The sequence below is a fragment of the Leptonychotes weddellii genome, chromosome 1 (assembly GCF_054177405.1).
Source record: "Leptonychotes weddellii isolate Sample4059 chromosome 1, ASM5417740v2, whole genome shotgun sequence".
In the NCBI taxonomy this organism is placed as follows: Eukaryota; Metazoa; Chordata; class Mammalia; order Carnivora; family Phocidae; genus Leptonychotes; species Leptonychotes weddellii.
In genome coordinates this window covers 177,583,221-177,604,901 of record NC_138369.1, presented here as the reverse complement: position 1 = coordinate 177,604,901, position 21,681 = coordinate 177,583,221, and the positions used below count along the sequence as shown (strand labels likewise).

At 43.6% G+C, this 21,681-nt stretch overlaps 1 protein-coding gene across 1 annotated transcript; it reads left to right on the top strand.

Moving 5' to 3' along the window:
• The first annotated feature begins 5,494 nt into the window (after positions 1 to 5,494).
• Positions 5,495 to 14,789, top strand: ADAMTS1 (ADAM metallopeptidase with thrombospondin type 1 motif 1). The gene is made up of 9 exons (XM_031034153.2): positions 5,495 to 6,690; positions 8,359 to 8,705; positions 9,076 to 9,208; positions 9,596 to 9,763; positions 10,201 to 10,487; positions 10,705 to 10,891; positions 10,982 to 11,157; positions 12,060 to 12,235; positions 12,392 to 14,789. Exons 1-9 carry the CDS (start codon positions 6,006 to 6,008, stop codon positions 13,089 to 13,091), a joined length of 2,859 nt encoding a protein of 952 aa, XP_030890013.2. The 5' UTR covers positions 5,495 to 6,005; the 3' UTR covers positions 13,092 to 14,789.
• Positions 14,790 to 21,681: the final 6,892 nt, after the last annotated feature.

Here is a 21,681-nt window from a genome sequence, read left to right as displayed (position 1 = left end):
AATATCAGTAATTCTGAGTTACTCATTCTAATCACCGTAGTGAATTGCCAATAAACCACAGAACTTCATCAGTCATTGGTTATCAATAAAATACAAAGGAGCATTGTAAAGTCATAAATCCTTCTTGTAGGAAGGAAGCTTAGAAATCATCAAATTTGCTCTTTGGAATCTCAAAAATCACTTCCAAAATATCTGGACGATTGATTTTCCAGTCTCTGCTTAAATAGCTGGGCGGAGGGGCAAAAAAAAAAAAAAAAACTTCCATCTCAATCAGCTAATCAATAAATTATAAGCTGAGTGGGAATAGTTTAAGTTTCTTATTCTGTGGTCTCATGTGCCTCCTACTGACTAAAATTGTCCACTTCTAATTCCAGAATTTATTAAACTAGAGATTCTATGTTAACATTAATTAATTTTAAGTAATAAAACATCCTTAATACAATTTTAAGTTCATGTGACATTTGGAAGTCACTTGTATCTGAGGTAGTCAAACATTTGCATCAAGTACTGGCACTTAGGAGTGATTTTAAATTTTATCGTTTGTCACCACCTGGTGGTAGAACATTTTCTCATTTTCTTAGAATTTTGCATTTGAAGTTCTTTTTTGTTGCCAAGGAAAATCTCTAAACCAAGAAAATAAGTTTAGCAAGTATGTAGCTTTAGCCTTGATAGTCAAGTATTAAAGTATACTAGCCATACTTAGGCACTTAATAATAACATTTGTTTAATGAATGAATTTTTGTCTTAGTAAATTGCAGTGTCTATGATCTGTTCATTTGAATCGCAAAAAGCCCTCAAATGTGATGAAAGAAAGTGATCCACAGTATTACCTTATCAGAGGTAGTTTCCTCTTTTTAAAGCTTAATTGATTTTTGGTTTAAGCTAATAGAGCTACATGGTTAAGGAGTTGGCTAAGGCATTTTATTATTATTTTAAGGATACAACTACATTTAAAATTACAATATTTAAAATATATTTTCCATGATACCAAAAGGTAAGAGAAAATTGGGTGAAAATGTATCAAATAAGATTGGAAAGGTGAAAAACTGCAAGTTCCAGCCTTGAACTAGTTGAAAAACAGCTGAACATCATTTGTTGTAGAACGTCGCCCCCTCGTGGACAAAAAAAGAAGTACCAAAGGCTGTGGAGTTTTTAAGGTGGAAATTTTTTATTGCCAGAAAGTTCCTACTTATTGCCAGAAATTTTTTATTGCCAGAAAAGGTGGCACATTTAAAATCTACTGTAACAGAATAAATAAAACTTAATCATTGGAAACAACAGCAATGACCGATCTGACAACATACTTACCAAAGCAATTAATTGGTTAAAATTTCCAAAGGCATTTGATGAAAAAGTATGAGCCAGAGTTATTTCTAAGTCCCCAATTTGGCTATATCTTAAGGCAAGTCACTTAACCTTTAGGAGGCTCAATTACACATCTGTCAAACAAGGGGAGTGGATTAGACAGATCATACTCTTTTCAGTTCTTGCAAATGCATAACTTTGAGGTCATAGCTCTTTTAAATCCAAATGCAATTTACAGCAATTTTTCTGTTTTTATTATTTGTATTTCTGGGTATGTAACTGGCTTAACATAGATGTTTTCTATCTATCTTCTCATTTATAATCAAATAAAGTATCCATTTGTCTACTATTACTTAGGACCATATGTTCCCCCCAAAAAAGTACTAATGCTAAACAGCTTTCCTCTTCTAATTGGTAAATCCTCTGGTTTGAAAATATGAATAGCATTACATGTTTATGAAATATGTACATTGTTTCTGTAGACAATTTTACACTAAAACAATGCTAATAGCTCATGTATTTTACCAGATTCCTTCATTTCATGGTTACTTGAATACTTAATTTGGTAGACTTCTTGAGAATTAAGAATAGAGTATTGTGTCTGTAGTATATAAATAAATGAAACACAAACATGTAAAGTATAAATAAGAATGAATACTGTTTATTTCTTGTACTTTAAAATGCATGAAGCTTTTTCTTTTTCTGTTAATAGAGGACACGGATGCTTTTAAAACGTCAAACGATTAATTGTAAAAATATTTTTATGCCAAATATTATAACTTTTATTAGGTCATCTCTACCAATAATAAAAACTGGTTAAGGTCTATAAATTAGAACATATCAAGATTTATGTTTCCATAAGCACATATGTGTTCTATAAAAAGAAAACGAGAAATATGGTAGGGTGAATTCAGCATGTGAGCATCGGGTACACGTTTAAATCAAGAAGCAAACTTTAATGAGTGGGAGTGCAAAACTGACTTACAAGGATCCAATATCACATGTCACTTTTACTAGCGCCATGTACAAATTTGATTCCTTTGGTCTTGTTTATCTAGTAAAGTATGTTTTTCAATTCACAATTTTGTTTATAAATATACGTACATATTTGTGTCACACCACAAATGCCTGAAGAGAGTGCCGGTCTTTAAAAACAAAAAAGTAAGTAGATTAAATGTTCTTCTGAGCATGGATGGAGTTTTTCAAGCTTAGTAATTGGCAACTTCTATGCCCATGCCTCTGTTGAAGCTATTAAAAAAGAATCATTTCCCAGAACTACAGGTGCACAACAGATTGGAGTCATTATGCAAAAGAACAGAAATCTGGAGAGAAACCGAGTGAATAAAAAAGCCATGTTCCTGGCCATCCTTTTGTCGTTAGCTCTCTGTTTTTTCAGCTCTATTTGTATATACAATGTGAAATCTGCAAAAATTATAATGGATTTGCAGTAAACTCTTCAAGATTAGAAATGTATGCCTTGAATGCAACAAACTTCCAATAAGAACCCCACTGGAGGCAGAAAGCGGCTAACGGCGCAACCTGCTCTAATATAAAAGTTAAATTTTATGTAGGGGAGTTCAAAGTTGGGAATGCATTACATGATTTTTTTTTTTTAACTACACATTTCTTTCTGCTGGTTTTCTGAATTTCCCATCCTGTCCCCATTCAAGGGAATCACACTGAACCATACTGATGTGGTAAGTCTTTCAGCCCCTGGGCCACCTCACGTACCTGACACCTTCATCTCAAAACCAGTCTGATCACCACCTTCTGGTCACCATCTATTGTTTCCAGAACCCTCCTCTAAGCAAAGGGTTTGAAAACTTACTGATGGCTTTGCCATCATGTTTTCATGATTCCAAAGTCAGTATCTTGTAAGTGTAAAGTGACTTTTCCTCAAATGTTCTCCCAAGTATCTTACCTTTCTTCTAGGTAGGATGAAAGAACAAATGAATTGAAATCATTAAAAGGTGGCACATTTAAAAACTACTGTAACAGAGGAGAAAGATGTAAAAATGAAGAAGAAGAAGACAGTGGAGGGGGAGGAGGAGGAAGAGGAAGAAGAAGAGGAAGAGGAAGAAGAAGAAGAGGAGGAGGAGGAAGAGGAGGAGGAGGTAGAAGAAAGAGAAGGGGAAGAAGAAAGTCTAGAAACCAAACCTGGAGGAGCAGGGCTGTTTGCATGGGAAATGACATGCTGCAGCAGAGTGAAGTGAATCGCTTAGTTCCAAGATGAACAGAAATTTAGGCTAGATGATGAAATGAATGAGACCACTCATGAGTGTAGGTCAATATTAAATTTGAAGGAGAAAGGCAATGGAGTAAGTAGGCTGGGAAGGGAGGCTGGGTGAAAGGAGGCGGGCAGAAACACAGTGCCAACATGTTAGCTAGATGGAGGGAAAGTGGAACAGCAAAGACAAGGGGAAAACTGGTCATCCACGTACTTTAAGCTGCTATTAAAACGTATGTCATTCTCGGGCTGATCATTCAGCATTTCACTATGACACTGACCCTAGCCAGGGACAATTGCATTCAAGAATGCATCCATCCTTCAGCTTGTGGGGGCCAGGAGTTGTTACTGCTCTAGCAAGAGTGAAGCCTGTGTGCTTCTCTGTGCCATTCTTTCCCATTGGAGCTTTCCTAAAGACTGGCAAGCAAGGCTTTTGTGTTTGTGTTTGTTTTTTTCCAGCAGGCAATCTAGAACTCTGAGAGGAGAGGAAGTTGGAAAGTATTCTGAAAGCAAAAGTTGGAAGAGGGGCGTGTGAGAGCACTTGGAGGGGCGCTTCTGGCTGGGGCAGAATGAAGTTGGGAAGGTCTGGGGAGGAGTGAAAGGACTGCCACAAAACTTGGTGAAAATGGAGGGGCGGGGGCTGCAAAATAGGACACCGGGCAAGGAAGAGAGAGCCCGTGCGAGAGGGACACAGGTCTGCCCCGAGACTGAGGCGGCCGTTCTCACCATTGTCCCCTGGTTTTCCGCCCGTGGAAGCATTATGAAACATTTCCTTCCTCTGTGTCATTGAGCCCCTCCCTCCCTCTTTTTCGATGGAGGAGGCGGTTCAGCTTTTTCTTAGGGACCCAAGAGGTGGAAAGACTCATCTTTGCTCTCGCTTTCATAACACGGATGCAGACTTTTCCCTTCCTGGTGGGAAGAGGAGGGAGGGGTCAGGGAAGCAAGCCAACTTCCCAATTTCCCCACTGCACACTTTCTAGCCTCAGCGATCCCGCTGGTCCCCTGGAAAAGTGGGGTTCCTTCACGGTTCTGCCAGCCTGGCCTATGTTCTGCGGCAGCTATTAGGTAGAAAAAGGCAGACTGGGCGAGAGTTGATTATTTCTGGAATGAAGAAGAGAAAGCGCAAGTCCCTCCCTAGGCTCTTAGGGAACTGAAACGCGTTCCAGATCACCTATTCCGGAAGTATGAGCCTTGTCCCCAAAGAAAAGTCTCTAAGTCAGGGGAGGAGAGGGGTGGCGGTAAAGGTCAATGCGAACGCATTTTGAAACACAGAGCCTGGGAAGTGTCCCCCAGACCCAGGCATGCTTTCTAGGGAGGCACTGACCAAACAAGCTTTCCCGGGGAAATGTTGGGGCGAAGAGAGAGCAAGCTGCACAAACCGGCCGTGGCAGGCCAGGGAGATGGAGAGATGGGGTGGGGTATTCTTCTAGAAAGGGCAGTCCTGGCTCATCTCACAAACTGGGGAGTAAGGGGCTGCGGGAAGGGGTGACAAAGGGAGGAGGCACAGTGACAGCCCCCGGGCAGGGAAATCTTGGGAGAAGGGACTCAGCTCTCCACCCCCACCGTCCCTTCTGGGAACTGCAGCCCAGCGCGCGAACTGCGCTCCCGCACAAGGGCGGCGAGAAGGGAGGGTGGTCCGGGAAGCCCGCGAAAGCGAAGGCGCAGTGGAAGGGAGTACCTTCTCCCCGCATCAGCCCCAGACGCACAAAGTGCTGGTCACAGCGGCCCTCCTGCGTCTTCCGCCCCCAGATTGACGAGGCCTTGGCGCCCTGCCAGCGCGGAGGCCGTCCCCTCCCCCGCCCGGGCCCGCGGCGCTGAGCGCGGTTTAGCACCGACGGAGTTTAGGGGGCGGTGTCTTTGGGATGGAAAGGCGGCCAAGAGGGAAAGAGAAGGGTGGGGGGAGGGAGGTGGAGACGCAGTCGAGACTATAAAAGGGCGGCCCGGGCCGCCTGGTTCTTTGCACTCGCTGGAGAGCGGCTCCACGCCAGGGGCCACTGCAAAGCCAGGGCGCAGCAGAGTAGGGCCGAGAGGACCGAGTCTTGCGCAAAGCCAGCAGCCCTGCGGCCAAGGCGGAGACCGAAGAGGGGCTCCAGGCACCGATCCTCGCGTTGCCCGTTGCCCCCTGCCCCGGAGGCGTCCCAGGGCACTCCTCGTCCCTGCAAGCAGCCTCCCTGCCAGTCCCTGCTGCGCGGTGCCTCCAACTCTGCGCTAGAAGAAAAACTTCCCGCGCGCCCGCAGAACTGCAGCGCCTCTTTCCCAGTGACTCCGGGAGTCCTGTCCGCGGCCGGCTCTGCGCGCACTTTCAAAGAATAATAGTAACTGTAACAACCCAGAGTGAGGCCAGCGAGGCTCTGTGCTCCCGACCCGAACAATAGCCCCCTCGCTCCGTGCACTGCGGCGCGCGGTGCCTCCCGGGACTCGGGTGCAGCGACCGGTCCCCGCGGGGTTTCGAAGGCGCACAGGAGGCAGCGACATGGGGAACGCGGAGCCGGCGCGGCGGCCTCGGAGCTCACAGCCTGCGCCCGCGCTGCTACTGCTCGCGGCCGCTGCAGCGCTGCTGCTCCTGCCGGGCGCGCGCGGGCGCCCCGCAGAGGAAGACGAGGAGTTGGTGCAGCCCGCCTTGGAGCGCGCACCGGGACACACGACCACGCACCTCCGCCTGGACGCCTTCGGTCGGCAGCTGCACCTGGAGCTGCAGCCCGACCGCGGCTTCCTGGCGCCGGGTTTCACGCTGCAGACCGTGGGGCGCAGGCCCGGGCCCGACGCGCTGCGTCCGGACACTGCCGGCGACCTGGCGCACTGCTTCTACTCCGGCACGGTGAACGGCGACTCCGGCTCGGCCGCCGCTCTCAGCCTCTGCGAGGGCGTGCGCGGCGCCTTCTACCTGCAGGGCGAGGAGTACTTCATCCAGCCCGCGCCCGTCGCCGCCACCGAGGGTCTCGCCCCCTCTGCCGCCGCCACCGCCGCCGGGGAGGAGCCGCCGGAGCGGCCCCAGTTCCATCTCCTGCGGCGGAGGCGGCGGGGCGGCGGCGGCGCCAAGTGCGGGGTCACGGACGACGAGACCCGGATCGCGAGGGGCGCGGGCCGGGAGGGCGAGAACGCCCGGGCGCAGTGGCCGCGGCGGGATCCGGCGCCGCAGCGGGCGGGACAGCCGACAGGTATGGATCCCTGAAGAGTTGCTCTCACTTGTCTCTCCATTCATCCCCCTTTCCCCACTGTCTCTGTGCGGCGCGTGTTGAGGGTGAACTCCTGTGCGCAGGCAGGCACATATGTCTGCGGAAAGGACGGAGGCCAGGTGTGGAAGAATGTGGCTTGAGGTTATGGTTGTCGAACTCAGCCCATCCTGCTAGAACAGAATCCCGTTTGCCCGAATAACGAATGATCAAGAGAAGACAGACAAATCAGCGATTTTCTGCTAAGGCGCAGCCTTTCGACAGGGAAGGGAGGAGTTGGTAACCCTACTCCTTCCACCTTAGTTTAGTGTGAGCGCGTATGACTTCTTGCCGTCCTGTTAGTTTCTTTTTAACGCCGGTGCATGTGTTCTTCGGTCGGGTTGCAACTTTGCGCTTAGGTCTCGTAGGTGCTGCCCGTGCGCGCACCCTGCGCCCAGAGGAGGGCGGAGATGGCGGGCGGAGGAGCGACGGCAACCTCGCAGAGCGCAACCCGCGAGCCTGTACAGGATCCTAGCCTGCGCTAGATTTCTGTTCCGCTGGCCTCCGCCTGCGCCCCTTTCCCCCTTAAGAGGCTGACCCCGACCGGCTGGCGGCGGCGGGGCCCCTCTGCAGAACCTGCTTGGGAGGTCTTTGCCCAGCCGGCCCCGCCTCTCCGCGCCTCCCACCCGGCCTCCCAGTTTGCGCTCCCTCTCGCGGCCAAAATTCTGCTCTCAAGCTCGGTTGAGCGTTAGTCACTGCTCATCTTTCCTGCAACGCCTCACCCTGACTCTTTCAGTGGTGTGCGGTGCTTACTGTCCTGTCCTCTTCATTCTATCACTTTGGTGCCTTTTTTCGTCCTTAACTTTGTCACGTGTCTTGTTTTCGGATGTTCCTCTTTTCCCCCTGGACATCTGCTCCTTGAAGCCCTTACAGGGTCAGCGTCCAGTTAGGGCTCCCCTGGGGGCTGGGTTTTCAGTCAAGAGACAGAGGGCTCTCTTCTGCATAATCAAACGTGGCCCCACAGCTCAAGGCAGGAACTTTAGTTCCCTGGGGCAGTGGGAGTAGGGCAGTAGGCTGCTGGGCAGAGTGTGTGGTCCTTGTGCCCGGATTTGGCAAGAGCAGAACACCCCCAGGGACCCCTGGAATGAGAGAGCAGAGCAGGCTGAGATTCCTTCAGGCCCGGCCCCTTGGCAGAGGCCCCAGCCCTGCCCTGGGCCTTCCACGTGGAGTCGGATGATCTCATTCAGGATTTGAGTCCTGGCCTGTGAAAGAGTGACTCAGGGGCTCTGCAGGCTGCCCTTGCTCCAAGTTTTTACTACAGCTGGGTAGGATGATGAGCATACTGCCTTGTTCAGCTTATAGGATTTCAAAGACGACAAAAGAAATCCTGCTCACCAAAAAAAAAAAATTTAAAAAAAAAAGGCTGAACCCTCACTGACTCACATGGCTTTTATATTTCAGGTAGACAGAAAAAAAATAATAATAAAGGGGAAAAAAAACTTTAAAAATAACACTCTCAGTGAAAAGAGGTGCAAATATTTTTGTTACTGTTGTTCCAGGTATATTTTTGGCTTATTTGCTTTGACGGGTTAGGCTTTCCTTATATACTCTGGGCAGGTCACTATTCTTGGCAAGACTGCCCCTGAGCAAACGATCTTTTTTGTCTCTTGACAGGAGCTGGAAGCGTAAGAAAGAAGCGGTTTGTGTCCAGCCACCGCTATGTGGAGACCATGCTCGTGGCCGACCAGTCCATGGCCGAGTTTCACGGCAGCGGCCTGAAGCACTACCTGCTTACCTTGTTCTCGGTGGCAGCCAGACTGTACAAACACCCCAGCATCCGGAATTCAGTGAGCCTGGTGGTAGTGAAGATCCTGGTCATCTACGAGGAGCAGAAGGGGCCAGAAGTGACCTCCAACGCCGCCCTCACTCTACGGAACTTCTGCAACTGGCAGAAGCAGCACAACCCGCCCAGTGACCGGGATGGAGAGCACTATGACACGGCGATTCTCTTCACCAGGCAGGTGAGAGCAAGACCCTGCAGATCAGGACTGGCCTCTGGGGAGGCCGCTGTATCACAAGCAAACACTCACAAGGCATTTCCCCAGTTTTTGCACTTCCTTTTTTTTTTTTTTTTTTTTTTAATTGGCTAGCCTGGTCCCTTTTCCTTAGGTCTTCCTTAATTTTAATATCTCAAGTCTCACAGTCCTGTCTGAATAGCATTAGAGAAAAATCTTAATTAAAGTCGCCCAGAGTGGTCCCAAAAGGACAGCTCAGCAACAGTGAGTGGAAATGCTCCCAAACAAACGTGGAGATACATGTTGCCAAAAGGTTAGGTCCCAAGGTTCGTGCTCTCTGTCCCTATGAGTCAGGACCCACCTCTGTTCCTTTTAGGACCTGTGTGGGGCCCAGACGTGTGACACTCTTGGGATGGCTGATGTTGGAACCATATGTGATCCCAGCCGAAGCTGCTCAGTCATAGAAGATGATGGCTTGCAAGCCGCCTTCACCACAGCTCATGAACTAGGTGAGTCCATTTCAGGGTAGGAGTGGAGTCTGCTTCATGAGTTATCAGACCAATAAACCGTGTGCTCATTGAATGGGGGACGGGGGGAGCTGGCAGGTTATATTGCTATTTTAGATTCCAGAGCTTTCTAGAAACTGCGGGAAGCATTTTTTTTTTTTCCACTATTCTAAACACGGCCAACCTTATTGGGATTCAAAATAACATAGGAGGGGCTCTGGACCTTTGGAAATTCACCTATTTGTTTGCACCTTGTGAAAAACAGGCACGTCGTGTCCAAACTAGTTCATTTCTTCTAGAAATATCACTTTGAGACAGATGAATCCCCGATGGGGGGGAACATGCTGCAAATGACCTATATTTTGATGTGGGTTTCGGGTTGCTCCTTAGGCCACGTGTTTAACATGCCCCATGACGATGCAAAGCAGTGTGCCAGCATTAATGGCATTGACCAGAATTCCCACATGATGGCGTCAATGCTTTCCAACTTGAACCACAGCCAGCCTTGGTCTCCCTGCAGTGCCTACATGATTACATCATTTCTGGATAATGGTCATGGTAAGATGCTTGAGCTCCTCTTTCTAGATGTAATCCAGCTTCCACATGGAAGGTTCTAGTTAAACCAGCTCTTTCTCTCCTTTTTGGTTCTTTTTATTTCTCCTCCTTCCAAATTACTCTCATTGTCAAGAGCATACGTTTTTAGATCTCAGTTCCCAATAACAGATAATTCTTCTGGCCGAGTAGCTCCTAACGAACATTAACTTGAGTTTTTTAGCAGAACAATAACTTACCATCACTGTTAACGCAGAAATACCCCTTTGAGGACAGTCTTTTACAAATCATTTAAAACCTCTCTGGCATTTTCCCCAGAAGCTCTAGTGTTCAGATCACTCTGCTATATCTCATGTCCTGTGATACCTATCTTCTGAAACTGATCTGCCTTCACTGTGTTTTCATTTCCTGCTTTACGATACGAGTTGGCATTTCCTTTGCAGGGGAATGTCTGATGGACAAGCCCCAGAGCCCCATCCAGCTCCCCTCGGATCTCCCCGGGACCTTGTATGATGCCAGCCGACAGTGCCAGTTTACCTTTGGGGAGGACTCCAGACACTGCCTGGATGCAGCCAGCACGTGCATGACTCTCTGGTGCACAGGCACATCTGGCGGGCTGCTGGTGTGTCAGACCAAACACTTCCCCTGGGCAGACGGCACCAGCTGTGGGGAAGGCAGATGGTGTATCAACGGCAAGTGTGTCAACAAGACGGACAAGATGCACTTCCATGTGAGTTTTTCTATCGCAACATGTGCACACTCCTTTAAAATTCAGAATTGGAAGGAGCAAAGTGATGCTAGAGCATCGGATACCACCGTAAACATCCCTGTCTGTGGCTTTGATGATTCTTTTTACAGCTGATTCTTTATCCCTTATTTTTCTTTTTTATTTCCTAAAAAGACCTCTGTAGAGAGTTCTAATGTTGATCGCTTGTGTCCCCGTTCAGACTCCTGTTCACGGAAGCTGGGGACCATGGGGACCCTGGGGAGAATGTTCGAGAACGTGTGGTGGAGGAGTTCAGTACACAATGAGGGAATGTGACAACCCGGTCCCCAAAAATGGAGGGAAGTACTGTGAAGGCAAGCGCGTGCGCTACAGGTCATGTAACATTGAGGACTGTCCAGACAACAATGGTGAGTAGACATGGGCCAAAAACCATGTGGCCACAAGCCAGCAGATAAGGGTTGAAAACTGATGATGTCATTGTATCCTTTTCTTTCCAGGAAAAACCTTTAGAGAGGAACAATGTGAGGCACACAATGAGTTTTCTAAAGTCTCCTTTGGGAGTGGGCCCGCAGTGGAGTGGACACCCAAGTATGCTGGAGTCTCACCCAAGGACAGATGCAAGCTCATCTGTCAAGCCAAAGGCATTGGCTTCTTCTTCGTTTTGCAGCCCAAGGTAGTTACTTTCATTCATACTCTTGCCTAAGAAACGAGGGCTTGAACTGTGACTTTTTCACACAACCTATGATGCAGTTTCATTAGTTTATATATTAACATGTTCCATTTCAAATCGGATCTCCTTGTCTTCTAGATACATTGGCAACTGCCCACTTTGAGGGTACTGTCGTCAGTTATGAATAAAGCTTGAATCCAGCACTCAGGATTCTTATCATTGCTTGTTATTACTCTGATATACAAAGAAAAGCCCATTATGGTTAGATAAATTCACATGGCAACCACCCAGTGGTTTTGGAAAATAGCTTAAACAAGGACCAAAGTACTAACTGGTGATTGGCAGTAGCATGTGCAAATGGACTTATTAAAATGAAGTCTGGGCGTCGGTAACTCTTGTGTTTGAGGACATATATGGAACTAGAAAAAGCATCATTTTGCTCTTTAGCCGAGGGGATAAATCTGGTTCTGAGGTAAAAAAAAGGAAATGAATTTTGGTTGAGGTTGTCATGTGCCGTAATCACCGTAGGCTGTGAAAATACTTCCCGGCTGCAGATTTAACATACAATATTCAGCATCTACGATTGCCGGATATTATTTTAGGCACCGAGCAGACCGCAAGAAACAAAGTGACAAGCTCTGCTTTCATTGACCTTACCTAGAAGTGAGATAGGTCAATAAACAAATCATCAAAACAATTTATAATTTTTTCAAACGTCTGCATCTACTGGGGGAAAAAGTCACCAAGAAGGGTAGTACATGACAGACGTCGAGTTCTCTTTTAACTATGATGGTCGGGAAAGCAGAGACATTATGTTAACGAGAGAAACTTTCCTAATTATCAGGGCATCATCTCTTTCCTATGTTAACGCGTAACACCAGATATATTGCTCTTCCCTTCTTCAGGTGGTTGACGGTACCCCGTGTAGCCCAGATTCCACCTCCGTCTGCGTGCAGGGACAGTGTGTAAAAGCTGGTTGCGATCGTATCATAGACTCCAAAAAGAAGTTTGATAAATGTGGCATCTGTGGAGGAAACGGATCTACGTGCAAGAAAACATCAGGCTCGGTGACCAGTGCAAAGTGAGTTTTAAAATGTACTCCCAAAGATATTATTTAGATGTGATCTTACGAGTCTGGTAAAAATCACACGCTCAGTGACGAGTACGGTTTCAGGCTAAGTAACAGAATTAGCCAAGGGACTGAGAGATTCTTCTGTCTGTTTTTTCTGGCCCGCAGACCTGGATATCACGATATCGTCACAATTCCGGCTGGAGCCACAAACATTGAAGTGAAGCAGCGGAATCACCGGGGATCCAGAAATAATGGGAGCTATCTTGCCATCAGAGCTGCTGATGGCACCTATATCCTGAATGGCGACTTCACTCTGTCCACTTTAGAGCAAGACATTACCTACAAAGGGACCGTCCTAAGGTACAGTGGTTCCTCCGCCTCGTTGGAAAGAATCCGCAGCTTCAGCCCTCTCAAAGAGCCCATAACCATCCAGGTCCTCACAGTGGGCAATGCCCTCCGCCCCAAAATCAAGTACACCTATTTTGTGAAGAAGAAGAAGGAGTCTTTCAACGCCATCCCTACTTTCTCCGAATGGGTCATCGAAGAGTGGGGCGAATGCTCCAAGTCGTGCGGACGGGGCTGGCAGCGGAGACTGGTGGAGTGCCGGGACATTAACGGGCAGCCCGCCTCCGAATGCGCCAAGGAAGTGAAGCCGGCCAGCACCAGACCCTGCGCGGACCTGCCCTGCCCCCACTGGCAGCTAGGGGATTGGTCCCCATGTTCCAAGACCTGCGGGAAGGGTTACAAAAAGAGAACCTTGCAGTGTCTGTCCCACGATGGGGGGGTCTTGTCTCACGAGAGCTGTGATCCTTTGAAGAAACCGAAGCATTACATAGATTTTTGTACGATGGCAGAATGTAGTTAAGCAGCGTCGGTGTTGAGGGAAGGACGAGGTGTGGAAGGGCTGATGCACTGAAATCAAGAAGGCTGGAGGGATCCAGTGTACCTTGCCAGTGAGCGACAAGGAGTGTCGAGGAGTTGGGAGGGTAGAGGTAGGTAGAGAAGAAGTTAGATCGTCAGAATATCCTGCCAGTTACAAATCTGATAGGGTAGTTAAGGAGGGTTATTAATCTCTGAGCAATGATATAGCATGATAAAGCCCCAGGGCATTATTATTATTCCTTTTGTTACATCTATGACAAGTTTTAAAAAAAAAAAATAGAAATGATTGTCACACTTAGTTTAAGGAGTATACAATCCCTGTTTTGTGGTACTGATTAAATACTTTGTATCAGGCGGTTTGGGGAATGGAAAGCAGGAGAGAGAAGAGATTTTTTTTAGTTTCAGACAGGGCTTACTTTACCTCACTAACAACGGAGGGAGGAAAAGGGTACAAATAGCATCTTTAACCAGCACTGATTATGGCTGCTACCTGTTTCTGCCATCTTTTCTACCCAGAGGTAAGAATTCAAGACTGTCCACCGCGAGAGAAATACTTAACAACCTCAGATGACTCAAGTGAACTCCATCTTTACTTTCTTGTTCCCTTGTTGTGTCTTTATTCGTGATTTCATTTTGACAAATAATTCCACGTGTTTGTAGAAATGCAGGAAGTCTACAAGGGTTAAAAAAGCAGCAATGAATCAGATGCTCGGAAAAGCCAGAGGAGGCAAGATGGGCTCAGTACCTCCTATTTTCTTTCCTCTGTATGTAAGCCTACTTTAGGAATGTGGATGTTAAAAAAAACAAAAAACAAAAAAAACCGTTCATGTCTCAAGAAAGACCGGGTGATCATACAAAAAGGATGTAATGCCAGTATAAGAATGGGGTGTGTAGAATGGGATCCCCAGTGTTTGGGGACATGGAGATCACTTGTCTCACAGTGGGGAGGCTACTGAGGGGTAGCAGGTCCATCCCCAGCAGCTGGTCCAACAGTCATATCCTGGTGAATGTCTGTTCAGCTCTTCTACTATGAAAGAGAATATGACTTTTTTTTCCATATGTATATAGTAAAATATGTTACTATAAATCCTACATACTTTATAAGTATTTGTGTGTTCCTTCTAAGAAGGACTATAGTTTGTAATAAATGCCTATAATAACATATTTATTTTTATACATTTCTTTCTAATGATAAAACTTTTAAGTTATATCGCTTTTGTAAAAGGGCATATAAAAATAGAGTATTTATACAATATATGTTACTAGAAATAATAAAAGAAAACACTTTTTGAATGTGTATGTCTTTTTTTTTTAAATGGGAATTAATTCTTGGGAAGGAAATCTGAGACACAAATACTGAATTTGAAGACTGAATAATTTTCTTAAATTCTATAGAAATAAGGTTTCATTCTAATTAAATGTATTTTATGTATCCTTAATGTATGTGATTGCTACCAAAAAAGAAACCTATTATATCCTCTGTGATAGATTTTGTTAAACGTACAACAATGGTTGGCAAATGTTTTCTGTGAAGAGCCAGATAGTAGATATTTTTGGCTTTGTTGGCCAGATCATCTCTGTCACAACTACTTTCCTGTGCTGTTGTAGCATGAAAACAGCCATAGACAATACATCAATGAATGGGCATGGTGGTGTTCTAATAAAACTTTATTTACAAAAACCGGGCCAAATTCGTTCTGTGGGCAGTTTGCCAACTTTGGACATATAACACAAATGAGAAAAGGTGGGGTTCCGGATGCATTCTGAACTTGTGTCTCTTCGATTATATCATGTGAGTAAAATTTGTGAAAGCATTGAAGGTGCTGAGTAGAAAATGACGCCTCATAAATAACATTTGGGGATAGACCTACGTGGTGAGCCCAGCCGTCTGAATGTTCTACTTGCTCTTCAGGAACATGAGGTGTTTAGAGAAACCCTGGAACACTCTGGGTGGCCTTCCATAAATCACTGTAATTTAAATACTAAAGGGTACATCAATGATTTTAAACACTGAGACCGCTTCCAAAGTAACTACATTTCTCTCAGGAAATAGCTTATTTACTAGAAGACTTGGATTATGTGGTTAACCACAGACAACCCCCATGTTACATTTTCATCCTTTTTTTCACCCTTCTTAGTTTTCTCAAGTAATTCTATATAACATGCTAATTTCAGATTGAGATGATCATTTCTAATTTGCCCTCAGAATTACTCAAAGCGTTCTTCCCCTGAACAGTTGAATATAAGATTCTCCAGGTGCATAGGTCAGAAAGTGGGGCAGGGGAGGGGAGAGCCATGTTAGTCTCCGGCTTAGTCTTTTCCTACCTACTGGCCACTGAACTGACAGATCAAAGTCAAGTAAGTCTTACCCTGGGAACTAGTCCTGGTTCCATAGAACACAGTTAAACATAGAATTTGGCCATGCAATTCAGTGGCCAAACATGCTCTTTGTTCCAACTACCATCATTATTTACTTGCCTAGATTACTGTGTACAAATCCCCATAGTAAGTGACAATGAGGATGCACACATGCAAGAAATGCCCTTAACCTCAATCACTATACAAGCTTTTTGATAAAATAAGATAAATGTATCCCTAAAATGATAATCTATAATATAAAGAAGTCATTTGCTGATCTCGCCTAGTTCACCAATGAGGTGTTTCTTTCTTTTTCTTTCTTCCTTCCTCCTTCCTTCTTTCCTTCCTTCTTACCTTCCTTTTCTTTTTTTCTTTCTTTCTTTTTTCTTTTCTTTTCTTTTCTTTTCTTTTCTTTCTTTCTTTCTTTCTTTCTTTCTTTCTTTCTTTCTTTCTTTCTTTCTTTCTTTCTTTCTTTCTCTTCCTTTCCTCTCAAAAGCCTTCCATTGATTGGATGTGGTAAGCAGGAGGTTGAAATTCAGGACACAAAGATAAAAGCAGCCAAAAGACGTTCCACCATCCCTTATTCTCCATCCAAGGCAATGCCAAACAACTTTCTAAGTTGCCTCATTATTTTTTTTCAGCCCTCTGTTGGTAAGATTTTCTTTTTATCAATAAACCAAGCAGTTTAAGATACTCCATTTGGGCAGCAAAGAAACTTTAGGTCAAAACACGTATCTAGTGACTTTTCCAGGGAAACCCTCCTAGAACCCTTAGCTAGGTGACACTCTAAAAGCACTCTGCACTTTCCCTTCTTGCCACTTTTCACAAAAATCCTCTACTCTTCTAGCTCTGGGCCTGTTTTGCTCACTCTTATTTCCCCAGTTCCTAGATTTTTTGCCTGTCCGATATTTTTATTTAATGAATAACCCTTAAACATAGTCAAACTACTGGTCATAGAAATTTTCACTCCTTGGAATCTGTGCTAAATAATTAAAAAAGTTCACAAAGATTTATATATGAATGTTACATAAATCTGAATACAGGCATTAAAGGAGTATGCTGAGGACTATTTATGACATAAGAAAACGTGAATCACAGACAGTAATAATGATGGCCAACATCCCTGGAAGTTAACTATCTGTTTTACATAAGTTAATTCTGTTAATAACCACCTCCCCCCCAAAAAAACTCTGATGTAGATATTATTACTATTACTATCTGTTAGAAAAGGAAGCAAGCAAAGAGAAATTGAACTACTTGATTGAGATAGAACAGTTAGCAGGCAGCTGAGCAAGGATTCCAATCCAGGTAGCCAACCTTAAGAGCTGTACCCTCTCCACTCTTAAGCATTTAACCATATTAGGGGCACCTGGGTGGTTCAGTTATTTAAGTGTCTGACTCTTGATTTTGGCTCAGGTCATGATCTCAGGGTCCTGGAAGCAAGCGCCACGTGGGGCTCCGTGCTCAGTGTGGAGTCTGCTTAAGGATTCTCTCTCTTCCTTTCCCCCTGCCCCTTCCCCCACTCACACCCTTTCTCTCTCTCTTTCTCTAAAATAAGTAAATAAATCTTAAAAAAAAAAGCAACCGTATTATTGCTACAAAGTTGTATATACAAACACGTACACATTCTCACACTTACAAATGCATATACACAAAAATAACCCAACTGGCTATTTTTATTTTCTTCTTTGTACTTTTATGTATTTGCCAAATTTTCTACCAAAACACAACTGTATCTTTTCTATAATCAGAAAAAAAGTTATTTTTTAAAGGGTAGGAAAACCTTAAGTGGAGTGGTTTTCATTGTGTGAATTCATTCTAGTCAGTAATTTAGAGACGCTGTAAATGTTATGTTTTTGTTGTTGTTGTTTGCCCCCAATAAGCCCTTTAAAAGCTGAAGCATTTTTGCGATAGCATAACATTAAGGAAAGTCAGTTTTGTTGATATGTAAATGATGATGGCCATTCTCAGTATGGAGGCAAAAATCAAGATAGATAAAACTGGTCAGTTTGTATTATAATTTCAGTATATATATTACTTTCCAAAGATATGTATACTAAATATCACTAAAAATTATTTAAAAATCAATTTCAGGGCACCTGGCTGGCTCAGTCGGTTAAGCAGCTACCTTCTGCTCAGGTCATGATCCCAGAGTCCTGGGATCAGTCCCACATCAGGCTCCTTGCTCAGCTGGGTGCCTGCTTCTCCCTCTGTCTACCGCTCCCCCTGCTTGTGCTTACTCTCTCTCTCTCTCTCTGACAAATAAATAAATAAATAAAATCTTAAAAAGATATATTAAAAAAATTAAAAAATAAAAATCGATTTCAAATTCAAGTGTGTTTGGATTTTCCACCATTTTATATTTTTCTACCTCCCTATTTCTATTTGTCAGTGAAGAGGATGAATGAGCAGCCAATCCCCAAGAATTTAGAGTTACTGACACTTTAAGAAAAAAAAGTGTGTACCTAGCAACTGGAGGAGATCCAGGAGAATCAAACTCATAAATTCCTATCAGGCATAAAATCCATATGGCTCGTGTATCTATGTGTGTTTCATTGTGTTAGGAAGAAGTGCTTTAGTTCCCAAGCTGTGCAGGGTGCAAAAGTAGCCAAATGTTAGTGTTAAGGAAAAAGCTGGGCTCAAGATCCACACTGACATTCTCAAGTATCCTAGATTATCTATAAAACAGAAGAATTCATCAAAGCTAAGAGCAAAAGAATAAACCACAATTTTCCATATAGACATATGCATAAAAAAGAAAGCTAAGATGTGACAACAATATTCCTCTTTATTTATAAAAATTTGTGAAAATAACTTTCACATTACTTAAATTGTCCTCTTCAGTTGTCCTCACTTTCCTATGGAAACTGTCAAGAGGGGCAGAGAATTTTTTTTTTACTTTTAGCCATATACAAAAAAGGATATCCAAGAAGCACTAACAGTAACATGTTAAGATGGAATAATGGCCTTTTAATTCAGCGCTGTTTATTGCCTTGAACAAATCAGTGGAAAGGTCCTATCATCTCATAAACGAGGAGATATTTCCAAATTGTCTCTTGTTTCAAAAACTAAAACTAGATCCTGAAGTAAAATGATATGTCTGGAATTTTCTTTAAAATTTTCAAGCAAAAACAGAAAAGGTGGGGATAGATGAAACAAGATCAGCAAAGTGATAATTGGTAATGCTGAGTGATGGATAGAGACTCATTATCCTTTGTTCTCTACTTCTGTGTAATTAATTTTTTTCTAGGATGAAAAGTAAAAAGAAAAACCAAAAAACTAAAGAGAAGTTATACTTCTTTTGTCCAATTTACAAATCAAGTCAGTCGTGAAGTAATTGAAGATATAAATGTATTAGTCTCCTTTTCTACTCTCCCATGTGTTTTGGGGGAAGAATAAATGCACTTAAAATACACATACTTAAAAGCACAGAAACATTCTCTAAAACAGCTTGGTGTGGAGGGCAAGAGGCAATCACGTGGTAGCTGAGAGAAAGAAAGGAAGGAAGGAAGGGAGGGAGAAAGACATTCTTTTTACTTGTAGCACTGCAAAATGTAGAGTGATTCAATGGGTTCTCTGTTCTAATTGGCTGTGAATTTATCACTTTTCTACTGAGGCCTGATTTACATATTATCAGAGTCTGAAAAAAATTCACTATTACATGTTACAGGTTTTGCATCAAGAGGAAGAAAAGCAAGTAAAGAGAATGAAAATGGAAAGTCACTTTTATTCATAAATAGATATGAAAGGCAAGCTGAGTGGGGGGAATATGAAGAGACCCAGAGGGATTCTCAGTTCCCCGAAGCTGAGGGAGGTGAGGCCACCACTGGTGAAACAGGAACACAATTTTGGGCACAGACAAAGGGCACATTTGGCAACCCTGAAGTTGCAGATGAGGGAACTCAGCTGAAAGATTTAAGAAATGGGCAAGGATCAAAGATCTCTGATTTCTATCTGAAGCTCTTCACCAGATGTATTAGATTAGCTGTGTGCGGAGTTTCTTTCCTTTTTTCTTCTTTAAAGTGGGCTAAGACTTTACCAGTTCATGCTGCATGGTGCCTAAAAGCAGGGAAAGGCACCAGATAAAGAGCACCAGAGCCGAGCAGCCGCCTGCAGTGAGGGACATTATTATATTGTCCTGGCTTTTCACTTATTTCCAGTTGGTTTACTCAGTTCTGAATGTTCCAGAACCTTTCACCTTCAAAATTTTCACCAAAGTTGTTAACTAGAGTAGAAGCAACAGGCTTGGCTTTCATCCCCTCTCTTCTCAGAGCATGCCAGAGGTAATGAATAAAATGGGACTCACTCCAAAGGATACTGGAGAGGAAAGGGAAGAAGAGCAGGAGCATACACCATCCATCGGCTTGATAAACAAATTCTGAATAAAAAGGTCACAGAATATCAAATGCTAGATCTTCAAGTCTATGGGCAAGGTCCTCCCTTCTGACAAATCCAGAGAGATGATATCTAGTTCTTAAAGTACAAGATATTCTGGAATGTTCCCCAAAATACTAGGACAATTTCTTTTAGAAGCTGGACACCAGTGAAACCCTCTGTTTTTCTAATTAAAATACTCTAATATTGACATTCCAATACCATACCTTGTTAATATCCTACAAGTAGGTAGCAGTGATAATAGAATTTTCTTGCATAGACCTTGAGCGTGACTTTAGATTAGAGCTCCACATTTAAGAAACAACTGTGCAAGATTGTTAAAGAAATGTGGTTTTGGTCTAGGCTCTCTCTTTTCTTTTCTTAAAACAAAGGCCATTGCTTTTTCTACCAAAAGCCATGATAACATTGCATTTTATTTTCTTTAACAACTGTGCCTATGAGACGTTTAAAAGATCAAAATGTAAATAAAGCTGAACACCTGGACAAGCTGTGATCCCATACAGAGGTAAACATGTCTAAAATCCTCACTTTGGATTACACTAAAAATTGCAGGCACAGTTGAAACACAGGAATATTCAGTTCTTAGCATGACTGGGACAAGGCAAAAGGTATAATTTACAAAAACAAAAATAAAAAACCAAAAAGCATTATTGAGAGTCCAGATTCAGAGAACTGAGCATTTATTTTTCTAAGGGATTTTGCCATTCACAACTGTGGGACTTTAGGAGGAAAAGTACCATACCATTAGTTCTTTCTAACATATCTGACTTAAATTATCAATAACCACCAAAAAGATACAATCTAAAATGTGAAGTTTTGTTAATTACAGAGCATCAATCACAATAAAGTTGCTTGTGTGCAGATTGCCGGATGTCATACTTCTTTGATTTAGAACCCAAAGGAGATAGGAAACTAACACTGTCAAAAACAAATTCTTATTTTTCAGCAATATTTTGGCAGAGAGTGCTGAAAAATCAAACTGTCAACCCCAAAGGTTTAATGGAGCAAGAAGAGCCATTATATTTAACGACCTATGTTAAAGAAAAAAGTCACTTGTTAAGAAACCCTGCCTTTCTCTAAAATATAATTACACATCTTTCAAGAAGTATATGCTCAAGACACACACACACACACAAAAGAAAAAAAATCAACTTACTATTTTCTCAAGAATATTATAATAAAGAGGATGAATCTGTAGGGCAGGCCATTAGATCATCATTCCACTGATACAACAAATATCGGTAAGAATCAGTAAGCATCACTGAGCCCGTTTTGTACAAAGCACTGTCCTAGGAACTGAGGAGCCCACGAGAAAAAGTGAGAGAGAAAGATAAGAGGATGGAAGAGATGGAGAAAGACAATCTTGCCTTCAGTCTTACAATATAGCTGGACAAATAAAATGTATACAAGTGAAAAGTTAATTAACAATACAAGGAAGTGAGTCCAAGGAGTTGTACGTGTAATGTGAGCTCAGAGATAGGGAAGGGAGAAATCACAGCAGGTCAAAGTGTCAAGAATAATTTCAGAGAAGGAGTGGAGATATAAACATGACACTTCACATCAAACGGAATTAAAAAATAAGCAGGGGATGATGTCTTAGCTCGGGCTGGTAATAAAGTACATAGACTAGGTGGCTTATAACCAACAGGAGTTTATTTTCCACAGTTCTGGAGGCTGGAAATCTTAGGTCAGGGTGTCAGCATGGTCAGGTTCCAACGAGAGCTCGCTTCCGGTTACAGACTGCCAAGTTCTCGTTGTATCCTCACATGATGGAAAGAAGGCAAGAGTCCTGTCTAGGATCCCTTTCAAACAGGCACTGG